At 45.3% G+C, this 20,500-nt stretch overlaps 1 protein-coding gene across 2 annotated transcripts in view; it reads right to left on the reverse strand.

Annotated features, from left to right (window-relative positions):
- Positions 1-11,155: 11,155 nt before the first annotated feature.
- Positions 11,156-20,500, reverse strand: part of DEPDC1B (DEP domain containing 1B) — a 280,294-nt gene continuing 270,949 nt past the window's right edge. The window contains exons 11-12 of one of the 2 annotated variants that reach the window (XM_086960671.1): positions 15,482-16,998; positions 11,156-15,285 (exon numbers count right to left, since the gene is read on the reverse strand). In XM_086960671.1, coding sequence (XP_086816797.1) covers positions 16,837-16,998 — 162 coding nt within the window. In that variant the 3' untranslated portion in view covers positions 11,156-15,285; positions 15,482-16,836. The remainder of the gene's footprint in view (positions 15,286-15,481; positions 16,999-20,500) is intronic. The other variant, XM_086960672.1, reaches the window with a different exon arrangement.

A 20,500-nucleotide genomic window follows, 5' to 3' on the forward strand; every position in this document is an offset into this window, starting at 1 on the left:
TGATCCTCGACCAAGTCCAGGCTTCACATAAGCCCTATTGTCTTTCATTTCCACAATATTTGGCTTCCTTAAAAGAGTAACTTTTCTTCGAGTCTTGTACTTTTCACTTCCTAACCTTGGCAGACTTTCACAAATCCTGTCCTTGAAGCTTATTATTCATGTGCATGTTCAACTTGACCAAAAACTGTTTTTCAATTGATAAGTCAGTGCAGCAAAAATCCTCACAGCTGCGTACGTGCCAATACTTCACTCTGGACAAGGTTTCACGTCTGCTGTGCTGTCAGCCATGTTTCTGTACCACCTTTTAGGCCTCACTTTGGAAACTATTTTTAAACAAGCACAAGACATCAACTAATTAAAGAATTGAGACCCATTCTGTTACCCTCCCCCTTTACTAATTAACCCTGTTAATTGTGTTAGCTAGCAGAAGCACAGTCAGGCAGCTTTATATTTACTCTTCCTTCAGGAACTGCGCGAACTCCATGCATTTTGTCACAGAAAGACATGACATAAGCACACATAATAAGCACATGCTATTAGTTAAACAGCCGCTTTTAATATCGACAAAGACAATAGACAGGATGTTTATTATTTTCTTGTTTGCTTTTGCAACATAAAGCACATTAGTTTATCCCGCGTGTACTGATGTTTGCATTTTTAAACTAAGTTGAATAATTTCACCACATGCTTATTAGTTTGATTATTCATTATGGGGGATTAACTTCACAGGTTAGAACAAAATGTTGTTCTTCACCTTGCTCCATCAAGAGAGCAGTCCCCCACCATAGAGCGCGTCTCAAGGCCGCACTTTCACAGCCGTGTCTCTTACATGGCCAATGCTTGTCTTGACATTTTTCGTACAAGATTGAAATATTGCTGTTGGACATTTTTCATTAAAGCATGCCCCGGGGGCACCCCAAAAGCCATTGGAAGTCAGCTCATGTTCCTCGTGAATAGGTCTGCGCGGCTGTCACAAATCATGTGCAGTCTGGGGGCCGTTCAGTGCATTATTTCCCTTTTTTGCTCAAGCCCTACCCCTGTTTCCTTTGTTTGGAGCATCGGAATGTACCACCACATTATCCTTGTCGCCCAGGCGCCCCACACATTCCACCTCTGTGCTGAGGCAATAAAGAAAAGTGGGCATCATGTATGTCTGCTATTGTCTCCAGGGAGGGGTGGCAGGTGTGCAGAACCACACGGGGCCCCTTGATTCGGCAGTGGTGCCTTCTGACAGACCACCGGCGTCTGCAGCAGTTGGCGCAGCTTGCTACATTTCCATATTTTCTTAGAATAAAACTGCATTGTGCTCGTCCAAAATTCAGCTCTCATCAATGAAACTTTGAGAGGGTTAATACAATTACCTGCTAGAATATCTCAAATCCATTAGAAATCAATGATTAGTCCCAGGATGAATTGAAACAAATAGCAAATTACTACATAGAGTTACAGTAGATGACCAGAAGCGCAAATCTTGCACAAGGCTCCAGTAGAAACGATTTGTAACTTGTGAGCTGGAATTGTTGCCAGCGTTTCCTATTCATCTGGCAGCAACTTGCAGAGTTTATGGCTTCAGCAGCGACACATTTTCAGCAGAAATGATGGTACACAGCAAGGATCTTATTTCAAAAGACAGCCAGGAGCATGTGACGTGGAGAGAATATCAATTCATATATTTTTAATGATTGCATCGAAGCGTCATTTATCTGGCATTTTAAGTTTCCTCTTTGTATAAGACAAGAACGCGTTGGAAGTCTGTCTTTGGAAAATCCCCACTAATGGCAAATTCAGAAATTCAGTTTCTGCAAATATGCATCCAGCTTCTGTTCAGTATCCCACTTCTCATTTTAAAACATAATTTTATTTTCTGCAAAAACATATGACAGTATAAACTTAATTTCTTCAAAAACGTTTTTAATAACTTTCATTTTTTTATTACAAGTGCACTCGCTCTACTCCGCGCCCGTGTGATCTCTCCAGCTGGTGCATAGCAGTGCATTCAAGCTGCTTCCTAGTCATGTAATCATGGGTGGGCCTGGACAGAAGACAGTGTGAAGGACGAAATATAACCCTAGCCCTTTCTGCTGAGTCACAACACACTGCTGGAACAGTTGGCAGCATTGCCTGTCTCTGCAAACACACTCTATATGTGACTAGCATTTGTGGCCAAATAATACTGTTTTCTTTTTTACTTTCATGCAAGAAGGGTGTCCAACGATGGTTGGGATCCATGACACCTTTTAAAGATAACCACTATGTAAATCATTAGCTTTTATAGCTTTTGTGGAGGAGAGTGGCTCAATGGTTAGAGCGGCAGACCCTGATGTAGAGTTCTGGCCCGGGACCAGGGTTCAATTCCCCCCTCGGCGGGTCTTGGGCTCAATTTCCTCGGACCTGACAATTCTCGCCTCGGTGCCTATTCTAATCATGGGCCCCACATTGCAACTCTGGGCAATAGCTTGCTTAACCTCCACACCGGCCCCAACAGCGCTAGGATGCCTGGCTTCACCCTGGGATTGCCCAGGAGTGGACACTTCACAGGGAAAGCCAGGAAGGGTTCCACAGCGGTATGAGTAATAGCGCCAGGAAACCGCTTGGTGGCAGTGCGCTCTACAAATATCTTGACATTTACATTTTATATCAATTAAATGCATATTTCTCATATGTGTATGGCTTGTTTAATTAGCGTGGCCACGCTGGACTCCAACGCAGTTTCTCTCCCCCCTCCTGCAGCATCTCCCTCATTGACTCGAACCGCTTCATCTTTCCCCTCATTAACAGCCTTGTTCTTTGACCGGCTGTAATGAATGGTTTGTCACATGTGCACAGTGCCTATGGTGTCGCTACCCCTTCCTGCAGGGGCTCACACTTATAAAACGGTCCATGCCGTCCCCCGTTAACTTCAGTGCTCCTCCGCTTTTCACAGTAGAATGGCAGATTTAATTTTGTGAGTGTTTTTGTGCGTGTCGTGTTTACTGCAGGCGGTTTGCAAGAGTTAGGCCATTTTTAAACACCTCAGGGACTCGTATGCAAAATGCAGGGTGTCAGAGCTGCTCCTCCACCCTCTCGCTCTACCCTGCGCAAACTGCGTCAACCATCTGTCTGCGAGATGAATGAGTGTTGCACTCTGCTAGTGTGAATGCTTCCGAATGCCCTGGTAGTTGGTGACTTTAGCTGCTCCTGTACTATCGCCGTGTACCCTGTCACAACAGACAATAACAGTTTATTTCAGAAAGTGCTTACGCATTCACCACCTTTGAACAGCTCAACCCACGACAGACTCACTTTAGATGATGATTGTGACAAAACATGGTAGAGTTCTATGCCAGGCTTCACCTCAGGGACAGTTTGTGTGCTCCTCTGCAATTCTGGTTTTGGTCTTTCCTCGGCATCTGCTGCTTGCCCATTCACATCCCTGCCCCCCCTTCTCTATGTTACTCTTCCAACCAAATGCTTTTTTTCACCATTTGCTTACATCCCCAACACCCAGCTCCTCCATTGCTGCTTCCTCTGAGCCTCTTCCCACTGCAAACAAAACAAGCATTGGCATAGCCAATAGGTCTCGCTTTTGGGACCTTCTAAGTATTTTCTGATGGAGAGTCTTTTTTTTTTAGACCCCCCCCCCCCTCCATCCTTTCTCTCCCTCTCTCTTGCTCCCTCTCCCACTCCCTTTGCCTCTTCCCGCCCCTCCTTCCCTCACTCTCTCCCTTCTCTCTCTTTCTCTTCCTCTCCCCTCTCTCTCTCTCTCTCCCCCTCCTTCTCACCTCCCCTCTCTCCACCCTCTCTCGCCCCTTCCTTCTCTCTCTTGCTCCCTCTCCCCTTTCCTCCCTCCATCTCTCGGCCCTTCCTTCTCTCTCCCACCCTCTTGCCTTCCCACCCTACCTCACTCTCCCTCCCTCCTCCCCTTCCTTCCTTCTCTTTCTCTCCCCCTCACCCTTCTCCCTTTCCTTCTCTCTATCTCTCGTATATTCTGTGCTTTTCAGGCTCATTTGCAAAATATACTTTTGTAACCTCTGTCACATGAAACTAGGGTGAATTTTCCCTTGTAGTTGCATACTTGATCTAACACGGTTGTTTTCTGTAGTGATAAGAGCGCACGTACCCCGAATGTCTGAGCTGGGTTCCGGGTCTTCCCGGCTGTGATGGGTTGTAAGGTGGAACACAAACAGAGGCAGAAGTTACACAGTGATGTTTCCCATATGACCTTAAATGAGATGGGGATGTTGATGAATAAACGTGTTACAAATCTGCCCCACTCCACGCAATTATTCGACAAATACATTGTTTAAATACATAGGGTAACCTTGGGGAGATACTAAAAAAATACACTGTTAGGTAGAACTGAGGTGCACGAACGCTTCAGTGATCAATGCTTTTCACCTTACTCATTCTAAGGATAAAGAGGTAAGGAGGACGGAAGGAAGGTTACTCAATAGGGGAGAAATTAGGACTGCAATTAACACTTTAGAAGCCAGCAGCATAACGAGAGAGCCTTGTTAAGGCATGTGTTGTGCCCTGGACTCTGCCTCCCAACAAATCAACTCCCAGCCTCTTCTCGGTCTCCCCTTGCCCTGACACACTCTGCACCCTCACACACACTCTGCACCCTCACACGCATTCTGCACCCCTCTCGCACTCTGGGCACCCCCTCTCACACTCTGGGCACCCCCTCTCGCACTCTGGGCACCCCCTCTCGCACTCTGGGCACCCCCTCTCGCACTCTGCAATGGAACATACACTCCAGATAATACCACTCAGTGCCACATAATTTCACGCCACATAATTACACTCTGCTGAATACAACATAACCTCCCCATAATACCACTCAGTGCCACATAATTATATGCAACATAATTACACTGCACTCAATGATAACATACACTCCGAATACCACTCAGTGCCAGAAAATTACACGGCACAAAATTACACTCTAGTGAATACAACATACACTCCCCATATTACCACACAGTGCCACATAATTACACGCCACATAATTACACTCTTCTCAATGCAACGTAAATACACTCCACAAAATACCACTCAGTGCCATATAATTACACACCTCATACTTACACTCTACTCAATGCAACATAAATACACTTTATCTATCTGTCTATCGCCCTCACTATCTGCTTATCTATCGCACTCACTATCTATCGCCATCTATCTATCGCCATCTATCTCGATCGCCATCACTCTCGATCGCCATCACTCTCGATCGCCATCACTCTCGATCGCCATCACTCTCGATCGCCATCACTCTCGATAGCCATCACTCTCGATAGCCATCACTCTCGATAGCCATCACTCTCGATCGCCATCACTCTATCGCCATCACTCTAGATCGCCATCACTCTCGATAGCCATCTATCTATCGCCATCACTCTCGATAGCCATCTATCTATCGCCATCACTCTCGATAGCCATCTATCTATCGCCATCACTCTATCGCCATCACTCTATCGCCATCACTCTATCGCCATCACTCTATCGCCATCACTCTATCGCCATCACTCTATCGCCATCACTCTATCGCCATCACTCTATCGCCATCACTCTATCGCCATCACTCTATCGCCATCACTCTATCGCCATCACTCTATCGCCATCACTCTATCGCCATCACTCTAGATCGCCATCACTCTAGATCGCCATCACTCTATCGCCATCACTCTAGATCGCCATCACTCTCGATAGCCATCTATCTATCGCCATCACTCTCGATAGCCATCTATCTATCGCCATCACTCTCGATAGCCATCTATCTATCGCCATCTATCTATCGCCATCACTCTATCGCCATCACTCTATCGCCATCACTCTATCGCCATCACTCTATCGCCATCACTCTATCGCCATCACTCTATCGCCATCACTCTATCGCCATCACTCTATCGCCATCACTCTATCGCCATCACTCTATCGCCATCACTCTATCGCCATCACTCTATCGCCATCACTCTATCGCCATCACTCTATCGCCATCACTCTAGATCGCCATCACTCTCGATAGCCATCTATCTATCGCCATCACTCTCGATAGCCATCTATCGCCATCACTCTCGATCGCCATCACTCTCGATCGCCATCACTCTCGATCGCCATCACTCTCGATCGCCATCACTCTCGATCGCCATAACTCTCGATCGCCATAACTCTCGATCGCCATCTATCGCCATCTCTCGATCGCCATCTCTCTCGATCGCCATCACTCTCGATCGCCATCTATCGATCGCCATCACTCTCGATCGTCATCTATCTATCGCCATCACTCTCGATCGCCATCACTCTCGATCGCCATCACTCTCGATCGCCATCACTCTCGATCGCCATCTATCTATCGCCATCACTCTCGATCGCCATCTATCTATCGCCATCACTCTCGATCGCCATCTATCTATCGCCATCACTCTCGATCGCCATCTATCTATCGCCATCTATCTATCGCCATCTATCTATCGCCATCTATCTATCGCCATCTATCTATCGCCATCTATCTCAATCGCAATCACTCTCAATCGCCATCACTCTCGATCGCCATCACTCTCGATCGCCATCACTCTCGATCGCCATCACTCTCGATCGCCATCACTCTCGATCGCCATCTATCTATCGCCATCACTCTCGATCGCCATCTATCTATCGCCATCTATCTATCGCCATCTCTCTCGATCGCCATCTCTCTCGATCGCCATCTATCTATCGCCATCACTCTCAATCGCCATCTATCGATCGCCATCTATCGCCATCTCTCTCGATCGCCATCACTCTTGATCGCCATCTATCGCCATCTATCTATCGCCATCTATCTATCGCCATCTCTCTCGATCGCCATCTCTCTCGATCGCCATCTATCGATCGCCATCTATCTATCGCCATCTATCTATCGCCATCTATCTATCGCCATCTATCTATCGCCATCTATCTATCGCCATCTATCTATCGCCATCTATCTATCGCCATCTATCTATCGCCATCTATCTATCGCCATCTCTCTATCGCCATCTCTCTCGATCGCCATCTATCTATCGCCACCTATCTATCGCCATCTATCTATCGCCATCTATCTATCGCCATCTATCTATCGCCATCTATCTATCGCCATCTATCTATCGCCATCTATCTATCGCCATCTATCTATCGCCATCTATCTATCGCCATCTATCTATCGCCATCACTCAATCGCCATCACTCAATCGCCATCACTCAATCGCCATCACTCTCAATCGCCATCACTCTCAATCGCCATCACTCTCAATCGCCATCACTCTCAATCGCCATCACTCTCAATCGCCATCACTCTCGATCGCCATCACTCTCTATCGCCATCTATCGATCGCCATCTATCGCCATCTCTCTCGATCGCCATCACTCTCGATCGCCATCTATCTATCGCCATCTATCTATCGCCATCTATCTATCGCCATCTATCTATCGCCATCTATCTATCGCCATCTATCTATCGCCATCTATCTATCGCCATCTATCTATCGCCATCACTCTCGATCGCCATCACTCTCGATCGCCATCACTCTCGATCCCCATCACTCTCGATCCCCATCACTCTCGATCCCCATCACTCTCGATCGCCATCACTCTCGATCGCCATCACTCTCGATCGCCATCACTCTCGATCGCCATCTATCTATCGCTATCTATCTATCGCCATCTATCTATCGCCATCACTCTCGATCGCCATCACTCTCGATTGCCATCACTCTCGATCCCCATCACTCTCGATCGCCATCACTCTCGATCGCCATCACTCTCGATCGCCATCACTCTCGATCGCCATCACTCTCGATCGCCATCACTCTCGATCGCCATCACTCTCGATCGCCATCACTCTCGATCGCCATCACTCTCTATCGCCATCACTCTCTATCGCCATCACTCTCTATCGCCATCACTCTCTATCGCCATCACTCTCTATCGCCATCTATCGATCGCCATCTATCGCCATCACTCTCGATCGCCATCACTCTCGATCGCCATCACTCTCGATCGCCATCACTCTCGATCGCCATCACTCTCGATCGCCATCACTCTCGATCGCCATCACTCTCGATCGCCATCACTCTCGATCGCCATCACTCTCGATCGCCATCACTCTCGATCGCCATCTATCTATCGCCATCTATCTATCGCCATCTATCTATCGCCATCTATCTATCGCCATCTATCTATCGCCATCTATCTATCGCCATCTATCTATCGCCATCTATCTATCGCCATCTATCTATCGCCATCTCTCTATCGCCATCACTCTCTATCGCCATCACTCTCGATCGCCATCACTCTCGATCGCCATCACTCTCGATCGCCATCACTCTCGATCGCCATCACTCTCGATCGCCATCACTCTCGATCGCCATCACTCTCGATCGCCATCACTCTCGATCGCCATCACTCTCGATCGCCATCACTCTCGATCGCCATCACTCTCGATCGCCATCACTCTCGATCGCCATCTATCTATCGCCATCTATCTATCGCCATCACTCTCGATCGCCATCACTCTCGATCGCCATCTATCGATCGCCATCTATCGCCATCTCTCTCGATCGCCATCACTCTCGATCGCCATCTATCTATCGCCATCTATCTATCGCCATCACTCTCGATCGCCATCACTCTCGATCGCCATCTATCGATCGCCATCTATCGCCATCACTCTCGATCGCCATCACTCTCGATCGCCATCTATCTATCGCCATCTATCTATCGCCATCTATCTATCGCCATCTATCTATCGCCATCTATCTATCGCCATCACTCTCTATCGCCATCACTCTCGATCGCCATCACTCTCGATCGCCATCACTCTCGATCGCCATCTATCTATCGCCATCTATCTATCGCCATCTATCTATCGCCATCTATCTATCGCCATCACTCTCTATCGCCATCACTCTCTATCGCCATCACTCTCTATCGCCATCACTCTCGATCGCCATCACTCTCGATCGCCATCACTCTCGATCGCCATCACTCTCGATCGCCATCACTCTCGATCGCCATCACTCTCGATCGCCATCACTCTCGATCGCCATCACTCTCGATCGCCATCACTCTCGATCGCCATCACTCTCGATCGCCATCACTCTCGATCGCCATCTATCTATCGCCATCTATCTATCGCCATCACTCTCGATCGCCATCACTCTCGATCGCCATCACTCTCGATCGCCATCTATCTATCGCCATCACTCTCGATCGCCATCACTCTCGATCGCCATCACTCTCGATCGCCATCACTCTCGATCGCCATCTATCTATCGCCATCTATCTATCGCCATCACTCTCGATCGCCATCACTCTCGATCGCCATCTATCGATCGCCATCTATCGCCATCTCTCTCGATCGCCATCACTCTCGATCGCCATCTATCTATCGCCATCTATCTATCGCCATCTATCTATCGCCATCTATCTATCGCCATCACTCTCTATCGCCATCACTCTCGATCGCCATCACTCTCGATCGCCATCACTCTCGATCGCCATCACTCTCGATCGCCATCACTCTCGATCGCCATCACTCTCGATCGCCATCACTCTCGATCGCCATCACTCTCGATCGCCATCTATCTATCGCCATCTATCTATCGCCATCTATCTATCGCCATCTATCTATCGCCATCTATCTATCGCCATCTATCTATCGCCATCTATCTATCGCCATCTATCTATCGCCATTTATCTATCGCCATTTATCTATCGCCATCTATCGATCGCCATCTATCTATCGCCATCTATCTATCGCCATCTATCGATCGCCATCTATCGATCGCCATCTATCGATCGCCATCTATCGATCGCCATCTATCGATCGCCATCTATCGATCGCCATCTATCGATCGCCATCTATCGATCGCCATCTATCGATCGCCATCTATCTCGATCGCCATCACTCTCGATCGCCATCACTCTCGATCGCCATCACTCTCGATCGCCATCACTCTCGATCGCCATCACACTCGATCGCCATCACTCTCGATCGCCATCACTCTCGATCGCCATCACTCTCGATCGCCATCACTCTCGATCGCCATCACTCTCTATTGCCCTCACTCACTCTATCGCCCTCACTCACTCTATCGCCCTCACTCACTCTATCGCCCTCACTCACTCTATCGCCCTCACTCACTCTATCTATCTATCGCACTCACTATCTATCGCGCACACACACTATCTATCTATCGCACACACACTATCTATCACACACACACTATCTATCACCCTCACTCTATCTATCGATCACACTATCTATCGATCACACTCACTCTTTCTATCGCATCACCACAGCATCACCACAGCATCACTCAGGGGCACCACAAAATCACAATGTGCTACCAAAGCATCACTGAACGGCACAGCATCACTTGTCGCCACCACAACATCACTCAGCGCCACCACAGCATCAATCTGTGCAACCATTCAACAACAACTGGTTCAAATATGTTCTCTCAATGTTTCAAGCTTTATTACAAATGTCACAAAAAGATGTTAATATTTCACTTCTGTTCTTGGATTATTGTCACAATAAAATACACTGAACATAATCTTCACAAAAGTTATTTACAAAAGGTTAAGCTATTGCCATTATAAATTACAATAACTTTTATTTAAGTATTAATTATTTTAAAAAATTAAAAACCATTTTTATTTGTAATATCAATACATCTAAGTCACGTAAATACAACACATATTGCATTACAAATGCTATAGGTGTCACATTTGCGAAAGTTAAAACTTTTGGCATTGTAAATGACAAAGCTATTAATTTCGCTATTTTCAAAACCAACACATAAATACAAAATTTGTCATTTACAATACCATTAGCTCAAACGTTCCTAGTGCGAGACCTATTGCATTGTAAATGCTTGTTAATTTTAACACCAATTACCATACCAGGGTAATGTGAAATGAATTATCTTGCAGGCCAGAGGTACGCATTGATGGGTTGCCATTGACTGCCCCATGCCCTCCTAAAGAGACAGATGCTACATGACAAGTCTATCAGAGGAATGAGGAACATTCACACATCACAAGAGCTGCACAACAGTCATATAAAACATGTTTGATTGTGGAATAAAGGTGGCAAAGTGAACTTTAATAAAAGACAACACAGAAATAAGCGAGACAAATAAAGGTGGCACAAGCTAAACAGTGTCAACATTTAATGAGATTTTTTGCAATTATTTACATGATTTTAATTTATTTACATGATTAATAAAAAATATTCTACCACGGTAGTATTTGCAGCACGAGTTTAAGGGATATTTACAACGCATCTTCCATAAAGTATTTCACAAGATGCCCAATGAGAACAATCGCTCGCATTAAGCATTTATTTATAGCCTTAAACATTTGAAAATTAATTAAACTACGTTTGATGGCGAACTACAACAGCGTTACTGCCTGCAGCATTATTTCACAAACAAAATAAGCCCCATTTAAAGAACATCATAAAAACTAATGTTAATGTTGCACAGATTATATATTCCTTTCTACAACGGTCAACATATTTCATTAGCATTTTCTTTCATTAGAACGGCAAATGCAAATGACATCTGTGAAAGAGTGTCAAATGTTAATAAGACAACGGTTTATTATGAACAACGTTCTTTCTTTTAAGCCATCTGTAAACTCGTATTAAATTAACAATGTGTGGATATCGGAACTAATAATGCAACAGGTGGACTTTTCCTTAAAACCACATGACGGTTTGCTTTGAACATACGTTTCTGGTAATCGGAATTTCCAATTTAAATGCATAAATAAGATCTTGTATACTTGCTGATATCAACCACTAGCGTGAAAATGTTTGTGAATGGTTTACACTCTGAAAAACACGGACCACGCGCCGTATATGAAGTTGGTGCTTCCGGCGTTACACTAGCAGGCCTAGCCAGTAAGGCGCGTTCGTTGTTACAGTACTGGAGCACAGCTGCAGCCCTCGCGCACCACACCAAGCCCTCCTCACACTGGACATACTCCACCTACCCACCTCAACACCCACTCTTGCATGCTCACAATGGCTCCCACACGAAGCTTAAGCGCCAAGATGCCCCGTCCGTGGGAGCTGCGCACTTTACACAAACCAGAAAATTCAACGTCACATTTATTCTCACCAGTGCTTTCATTTTGCAGCATTCTCTGTTTGCATTACAATTTTAGCCTTTAACATAAAGGCTCCTAAATAAAACATGGTCTCAACAGTTCAAATTCCCTACAATAAAACAGCAGAAACGGCACAGAGACGGCCCAGAATATTAATAATAATCGCTGACAAACTCGCTTATCTAGAAACATTAAAATGTGTGCACGAAGGATCGCACGTTTGAAACACACGAACAGGAACGACGCCTTTGAGGCCCAAGGCACGTGCCAAGCATAGGTTGCCAGACCTCAAACAGAGCAAACTGTCCTCAGGGCAGAAGAAGGTCTTTAGGAGTGGACACCCTATGCAACACGTGACAGCAACACAAAGCTGGTGACAGGAATCACTGTACAGCTACAGCCACAACATTTACCAATCCAATTGTGCATTCGGAGTTGTCAAGGCAGATGCGGTAATGTGTTACTGCAGCACGTGCGCTATCGTGACGGAAATAGCCCTCAGCCACGTCACCCCGCTTCTATAATGAGGGACTTATACTAATACATCGCTCTGCAATTATTCCTTTAAACGCATGTCTAAACAACTTTAGGAATAAAAGAGTCGTAAACCCACACTAACATTACAGGCAAGTTTGCAGCGGCTCTTGGTTTTCAGTAAGCAAGGCTAAGTTTGACATTTTAATGCTCTGGTTTTCAAGAGTGACCCACCTTCTACTAATTATTGTCTGTGTTATGGCCAATAATGTACTCCTCTGGTGAACGCTGAGTGCAATCAGCCTCCTAAAATACCTAAATTAAAATGCGAGGGATGAATGGTTTCACATTTTTATGTCATATGTAGCCTGCCAAGTACTGAATACAAAAATGTGCAGAAAATAAACAAGGAATGGGCAAGTACCAACAATAATACTATTAAACACGCCTAAAGCAGTTACTGTAAACAAGAATGCTTTCCAGCAATTGAAAATAGCCAGTTAGGAGCGAGCCACAGGAGGGTTTTCGTGTTTGGAACATTTAGAAATATCAAGCCAAATGAATATATAAATATTCAACTAAAACGATAGAGGGTAAATAAAATGCTGTACGTAATACTAACCCGTATCTATTCAGAGCATGGAGACATACTGCCACCTTGTGGATGTCACTAGCAGAGCAAACTACGGAAGAGAATCATATGCTTACAATACCGGACCACCCTTATATGATGCTCTTTATTTATTAAGTTAAGAATCCGTAACTTTTTAATTTCAGATACTTACATTGCACCTCAGAGTTGTTCGCCTTGGCTATTTTTAAAGCAGCTAATTACTTTCCCCGGCAGCTGGAATATAAATGCCATTATTGACACCCGTGACTGGAGAAAGTTACCCAGATAGTTTGCTTACAAGATTTTGAGGATTGAAACAGAAGTTAGCCTGAAAAGTTCGAACAAAGCGGAAACCTCATTTAGTGCAGGAATCTCTCACAAGTGTAAACGGGTGTCACGTGTCTACGAGGCGCTACACGTCCCAGTTTTGGAAACAGGCATAAGTACCCTCCGACTGCTTCTTTATAACGGAGGCAGAGCTGTCGCTATCGCCTTACACACCGAGGCTTGGACGGCACAGGCTCCCATTCTTTCCACCGTCACAGACAAGAACTCACTGGGTCCAGGGCCCAAAGCGGATATCACCCGAGGGGAAAAACGCTCCTTTGACGGCCAGATCTGGCACAGCTCATACCCTCGCCTCTGTCGTGCTCCCAGAAGTGCCTTGAAGTGACGTACGGGTACCAAGCACTACACAACATCAACACTGCGAAACAGTACACTCAATGAGGTTTACGAAGATGAACTCAGGATCGCTCTATCTGTAAAGCAGCACAGGAACCGGAAAAACATGATTACAAACACAACGGATCGGTGGCACGTGTAAGGCCTGACCCGCAGGCCCTCGGACAATGCTCAGACCGAGACTTCTATCTCCGCTAAGAAGCCTAGAAATCGACGAAAGAAGCACTATATAAAAGGCGCATAATAGAAGACCTCCTAATTCACCCAAGCCGCTTGCTTTTGTAACTAGCTAGAGCTTCTCCTGGAGCGCAGAGCACTGCGAAGCCTCAGGCCAGGATGACGGCGCTAGGAGTGATAGCTTCAGGAACGAAGCCGGCAAAGACAAACTCGTCCTGCAGTTGCTGGATTACTCCAACTTGTGGGGTACTTTTAAGAAGAATGGGAGGGCGCACACAGAGTGCTGCGAGGCGCGCCTGCACCTGTCCAAGATATGTGCAAGATCCCCGCATGCGCCCTGGGTTCACCTTCACTACACAAACACTCCAGAATGTGACTTCCACAATACCTGCTCCGCCACCCGGTCTGCAACCAGAGGGGTGACCCAAGTGGCAACTAGCTGCATATTTCGATAGCCAACCTGCACAGGACAGATGCCCCGCTCACAGAAATGCTTCCGACTCAGCCCCGCAAAATACTTACCACGGGCCATTGAAATAGGCTTCCCACAACGGACTGGGCAGTAGTCAAATCACATGGAAGGTTTATTTTGGCCTACGGAGGCGACGAGACACTGCATTTTCCAATATCCATCTGGAACTTACAAGGAACAAGCAGTTAGGGCAATCCAACACACACCATCACTTTTACACAAGTGGGCGAACCAAACAACCGGTTTCAAGGGCTTAATCGATCAAGAAAATTCAAAATTGGATACAGACAATAAACCTGCAGCTCAATAGCTCCATATATGCGTTTCATTTAAATCACAAATATGGTTATCATGAGAATCTATAGATCTACCAGTTCTTAATAATCACATCTTCTAGTGTCTTGGGAAATAAAAACCATAGATGTCCTCCTAACTCGTGACCACCAAATCCCCGAGTCTTCTGGAACTGATATTTCCCAAATAAATACATTTATGAAATCGATTTACTACTGTCGTAGGAACACAATTGAAATGGTGAGAATTGCAATCAACTCACACTTAAATTGCAAGACTGTCCCCAAATCGTGATCTTCCTCTAAGATTGTGCCAGCTGCAAGAAAATGACTCCACTGGGTAAAGACCACTGCAAGAAAAAGTCTCTGCTAGGTGGGGACCGCTCCATGAAAATGTCTCCGCTGGGTGGCGATGGCTGCAAGAAAATGTCTCCGCTGGGTGGAGTCCTCTGCATGAAAATGTCTCTGCTGGGTCGAGACTGCTGCATGAAAATGTCTCCGCTGGGTGGAGTCCTCTGCATGAAAATGTCTCTGCTGGGTGGAGACTGCTGCATGAAAATATTTCTGCTGGGTCGAGACTGCTGCATGAAAATGTCTCTGCTGGGTGGAGACTGCTGCATGAAAATGTCTCTGCTGGGTCGAGACTGCTGCATGAAAATGTCTCCGCTGGGTGGAGTCCTCTGCATGAAAATGTCTCTGCTGGGTCGAGACTGCTGCATGAAAAGGTCTCTGCTGGGTGGAGATTGCTGCATGAAAATGTCTCAGCTGGGTGGAGTCCTCTGCATGAAAATGTCTCTGCTGGGTCGACACTGCTGCATGAAAATGTCTCCGCTGGGTGGAGTCCTCTGCATGAAAATGTCTCTGCTGGGTGGAGACTGCTGCATGAAAATGTCTCAGCTGGGTGGAGTCCTCTGCATGAAAATGTCTCTGCTGGGTCGAGACTGCTGCATGAAAATGGAAGGGAAACTGCGGTTGTTGAACGCTCTGCAGACAAGGATATCCCGGGGGAGGAGATGGGGGGGGGGGGGGGGGGGGGGGGGATGCATTATTTGTATTCAAATTGCAGCTTCACTACTTTGTCCTGTTTCCTACCTCACACGTGGCCCTCGAAGAGCCAGCAAAGAGCAGTCAGTAGGTTACAGAGAATTTCGGCCTCCCTTTTCTAAACAAAGGCCGCACGGATATATACGGGGTGAAACCTGCAGCATCTGCCGGAAGCAGGCCGTGAGGTAGTCATTTGGTGATCAGGTACAAACCCTCCATGCCCTAGGCTTGTTATAGTCTTATTTTGACACAATTTGTACGTGGCTTTTAGTAAGCGAGCCCTCCCCCTCTTCAGAAGAGCTATCGACAGGAGAAGCTGCAGACAAACGAACGAACAGGAAGCCCTCTCCGACACGGCTCCGCTATGCATGCTGGGAATGGAGGGGTGGATGCAGGGTATTGCAGCAAATAAAAGAAAGCCACCTATTGTACTTCAACGTTAATTACATTAAATATATTTAGTATTCGAGACCGAACATGCAAACTACAAACCTCAAACACTTGGTAAAGAGTTAAGAAATGCACTGTAGCAATTAACCAACTATATATATACATCTGAAGTCAAATTGTCCAGGGATTCACTCGTCAAAGCGGTTACCCACGAAAACTAACTTCGTTTTATCCAGTGTAATGAAATTTATGGGACGAACTTGAGTAAAACTAAAGGCAACTAGTTACAAACAATTAAAATATACATCTCTGAAATGATCTTTCAAGAGCATTAAGGCACAAACCCCCAAAGGGTTATTCAAGTATCTTTTTAGTTCAATTCTCTTTTACATTTAAACTGTACATGTAACTAAAAATATAATTAGATATTTAAGTATAAAAATACTGATAATGGTTTCTCGTGAACGCTACACACTGTATCAGTCATGTGACTGGTTTCAGTAGTCAATCGTTGCTCAGTTCAGCTGCTCGACGTGTCCATGATGCAGGGTACTCGAACGCAGGCACTACATTCGGAAACTTCTAGTTCTGTGAAAAGGTTGAAAGGGATTCTTCAGCGTGAAAAACATCAGCTGTGGTTTCGTTTTCACCTTTTCAGGGAAAAGTGCTGCCTCGCTTTCTGGTGTAGGAAGCCGCTTCCTGTAAACCTCAGGGTAGGATTTCTGGAACTGAAAAACACAACAGGGCTCATTAACAGAAATTTTTCAGCCTCTAACTTTACTTTTATCACTCATTCAAATTCTTTATTTGGTTCAGATCTTCGAGCCATAAAAGTACAGAATAAAATTGTGATAAAAATATATTAAAAACAGCACAGTGCATATCAGAGCAGATTTTAAAGTGGAAATGCAAACTCTTGAGCAGACTAAATTTCCAAAGCAGACATTGATTTTCGTGCCCGCACTGCAACTTTCAAATACAGCTTAACATAGTTAAATATATCCTAGTCTTCAAATTGGAGAAATGCCTCATTAGATTCTCAGCAATTGCTAAAATGACGGATCTTAATCAAAGAAAGAAGAAAACACAGTGTATTCAGGATAAAAACTACAAAAGAATAAAAAGTGCAGCATTGATTGCCCGGATTTCCCATCACAGGGACAAGGACAGGTGTCTAGGTTGGCTTGGAAGCCTAATGGAAAGTTCAATGAATATGTTATGGTGCCTTCTCTAAGGCGAACCAATAAACTGCGCTCCCAATCACTCGTATTACCAGTCAAATAATTTTGTGGTGAGCCAACTCGTCCCCGATTCCTAGTAAGGTAGTTGGGGGAATTTATAAAGCGCACGTATACCAAAAAGGTTTCATGGCGCTAAATCGGTCCGGCAGCAGAAAAGGCAATAATTAGACCGCAAAGGCCCTAGTGAATAACCAGGTCTTCAGACATTTACGAAACTTCAAGTATGAAAGGGAAGATCGTAGATTATCGGGAAGGGAGTTCCAGAATCGAGTGCTTGGAAGGAGAAGCTCATTCCCCCATGTAAGGTAGTCCGATGCTCTTGTTTTTGCGGTCTCCCTTTTATTCTCTTCCTGCACATATTCATACCAGTGAGCCTGCAGCTGTTTCTTAGTAACAAGGTGAGGGCCCTCAGGATTTTCATATAGTTGGTAAAGGCCAATTTTGCGCAAATAAGATTAGATATATTTTAACCACAGGATTATCCTCCCATTGTTACATGCAAGGCAATCTTTCATGATATCTTTTGTTAGTGCTCCCTTAGTGTTTTGCCAAATAGCGTGCCAAAAAAGCAAAGGGCGGGCACTGATGTAATCCTCAACAAAAAGGGAAGCCTAGCACGTTGTGACAAATAAAACTGGAGCTAGAGATCGGTGCTCTTAACACCCTTTTACAGAATCTGTTTTCCGCTATCTGTACTGAGGGACTACTCTCTATCCCCCAGACCTCTGCCCTATAGGTCGCCGCTGGCAGGCATTGTAATCTATAAATCTGCAGTAAGGGGGTTAAAACATTCCCTTCCTAGGGCGTGGCAGGCTAAGTAGCGAGCCTGTGGCTCTGGACAGTTTATTTCTGCTGTTAGCTATATGTGTTTTCCAAAAGCCACAGTCGTTAAAAGTCAAACCTAAGTAAGTAAAAGTGCCTGTGCTTGCTAGTCTTTGTTCGCCTGCCTTCAATGAGTGTGTTTTATATTTCTTGGGGCCGCAAGACATAATAAAAGATTTGGTAAAATTTGTCTGCAAATCTAATGACGCCGTGAATTTAACGAAACCATTCACCAAGAGAGAGAGGGCCCTTGGTGTGCATGCCATCAACACAGCGTCATCTGCATACAGCAAAAACGGGTAGCAGCAGAGTTCTAAACAAGGGCACATCGACTGTAACAGGAGATAAAAAACTGTGGAGGTCATTAATATATAAAATGAATAAAAGGGGAGCTAAAACACAGCCTTGTGTCACGCCTCTCATCATACAAACATCGTTTGAAACCTCTCCATTGATATTCATCCTAACCCTGGCTTTCATCCCTTTGTGCAAATATGCTAGAAAGTGAACTAGTGCTTCCTATAAGCCAAGAGATTTGGATAGCCCATAGCTTGGAACGATTAACACTGTCAAACGCTTTTGACAAGTCCATAAACGCTAGGTACATAGGGGAGCTTTTTGCCACTGTGTATTTGCCTATAATTAATTTAAGATTTATGCACTACTCAATAGTGCTCACTTTAGGTCTAAAACCATACTGGCTGGAATGCAATATTGCGTTTTCTTGTGCCCAGTCATTGATACATTTGTATAAAACTCTACACAATATTTTTAAAGTGGTATCTATTAAAGAAACCGGCCTGTAACAACTGGGCAGAGAACTGACCCCTTTTTTAAAAATTGGGACTATGATCGATGTCGGGCAAGATTCTGGAATGGGAGCACTGGCACTCAGACTGTATCCGCTTCAAGCAATAAACTGCACACTTTAATTCTAAACAATTTCACAGGACAATTGTCAGCGAAGTATAAAAAAAAGGTAAAATGTACATAAAATATTTTATAAAAGAAAATTCTAAGAGCAAACCTTCCCTCTCCTGCCCCATCCATATAAATCTGTGACCTGAAGCACTGATACTGATGGGGACAACCCGAAAGGTTCCGGCCCGCCTGGTCATGGCTTGGAACAGGTTTTAAGTGTAACATCCAGAACACAAATTGGGAATAAACTTCGCCATTTAGAAAAAATACAATAATTTAATTAATTTTACATAGCCTCATACCCCATTTCGGCTTCTTGGAAACGCTACAAATAAAATGTTATTATTTAACAAACGCAGCGATAGGCAACAGTGAACACCTACACAATAAGTCTATATCCTAAATATAAGAATTCCAATTAGATTGCAAAAGGGCGATATCGTAATAACTCCCGGACTTTGATAGGGGACTGTGCAGGGCTGCGTCAGCGTGACTGAAGGATGCAAGGCTGAGTTTGCCTCGCTAGGCTTCGAGCTCGCGACGTTAGCATCACTACGGATATGAACAGCGATCATTAATCACGAAGACATCTTGCTGGCGTTCGAGAAGGTCTGGCACAGACATCGTGCTTGAATCTCTTCAGTTAGATACCGGAAGCACTCCTGATCTAAGCTCCTCGGGTGAAAAACACCATTACAAAGAATTACAAATGTTGACCTCTTTGGACTCGACAGGTATCCGATTCATTTGAACCACAAACACATGCAAATAATACAGTTCCATGAACAGAATGAACAGAAAAAACAAGTTACTTACCTTCAGTAATGATTTGTCTGTAAGAGACATAGGTTAGTTGTAGATTTGTTACCTTAGAATTTCCCTAAGGCATCAGACTGGATCCAGAGATTTTTCTTTGGGAGCACCCCTGCGCGTCGGAAGGTGGTGTTAGTCGACTCAGCGCCCATTGTCAGTGTCGTGGTCACCAGGATGACGTTGCGGTGCCTACTTAGACGCTGCCCCAAAGCGCTAACGTCAGTTCTGACACACAGCCATGAAAGACACTGACCACTGGTGAGCCACAACTAGGGCTCTGTAAGGGAGTCCCTATCCATAGAAGTCAGTTCGAAGAGCGGGGAGGGTGGGTGGGGCAGTAAGGGAGCGGGGAGGGTGGGTGGGGCAGTAAGGAAGCTACAAATAACCTATGTGTCAAGTAAGTAACTTGTTCATCTGAAAGAGACAGTAAGTT

Source organism: Lissotriton vulgaris, chromosome 3_1, assembly GCF_964263255.1.
Source record: "Lissotriton vulgaris chromosome 3_1, aLisVul1.2, whole genome shotgun sequence".
Taxonomy (NCBI): Eukaryota; Metazoa; Chordata; class Amphibia; order Caudata; family Salamandridae; genus Lissotriton; species Lissotriton vulgaris.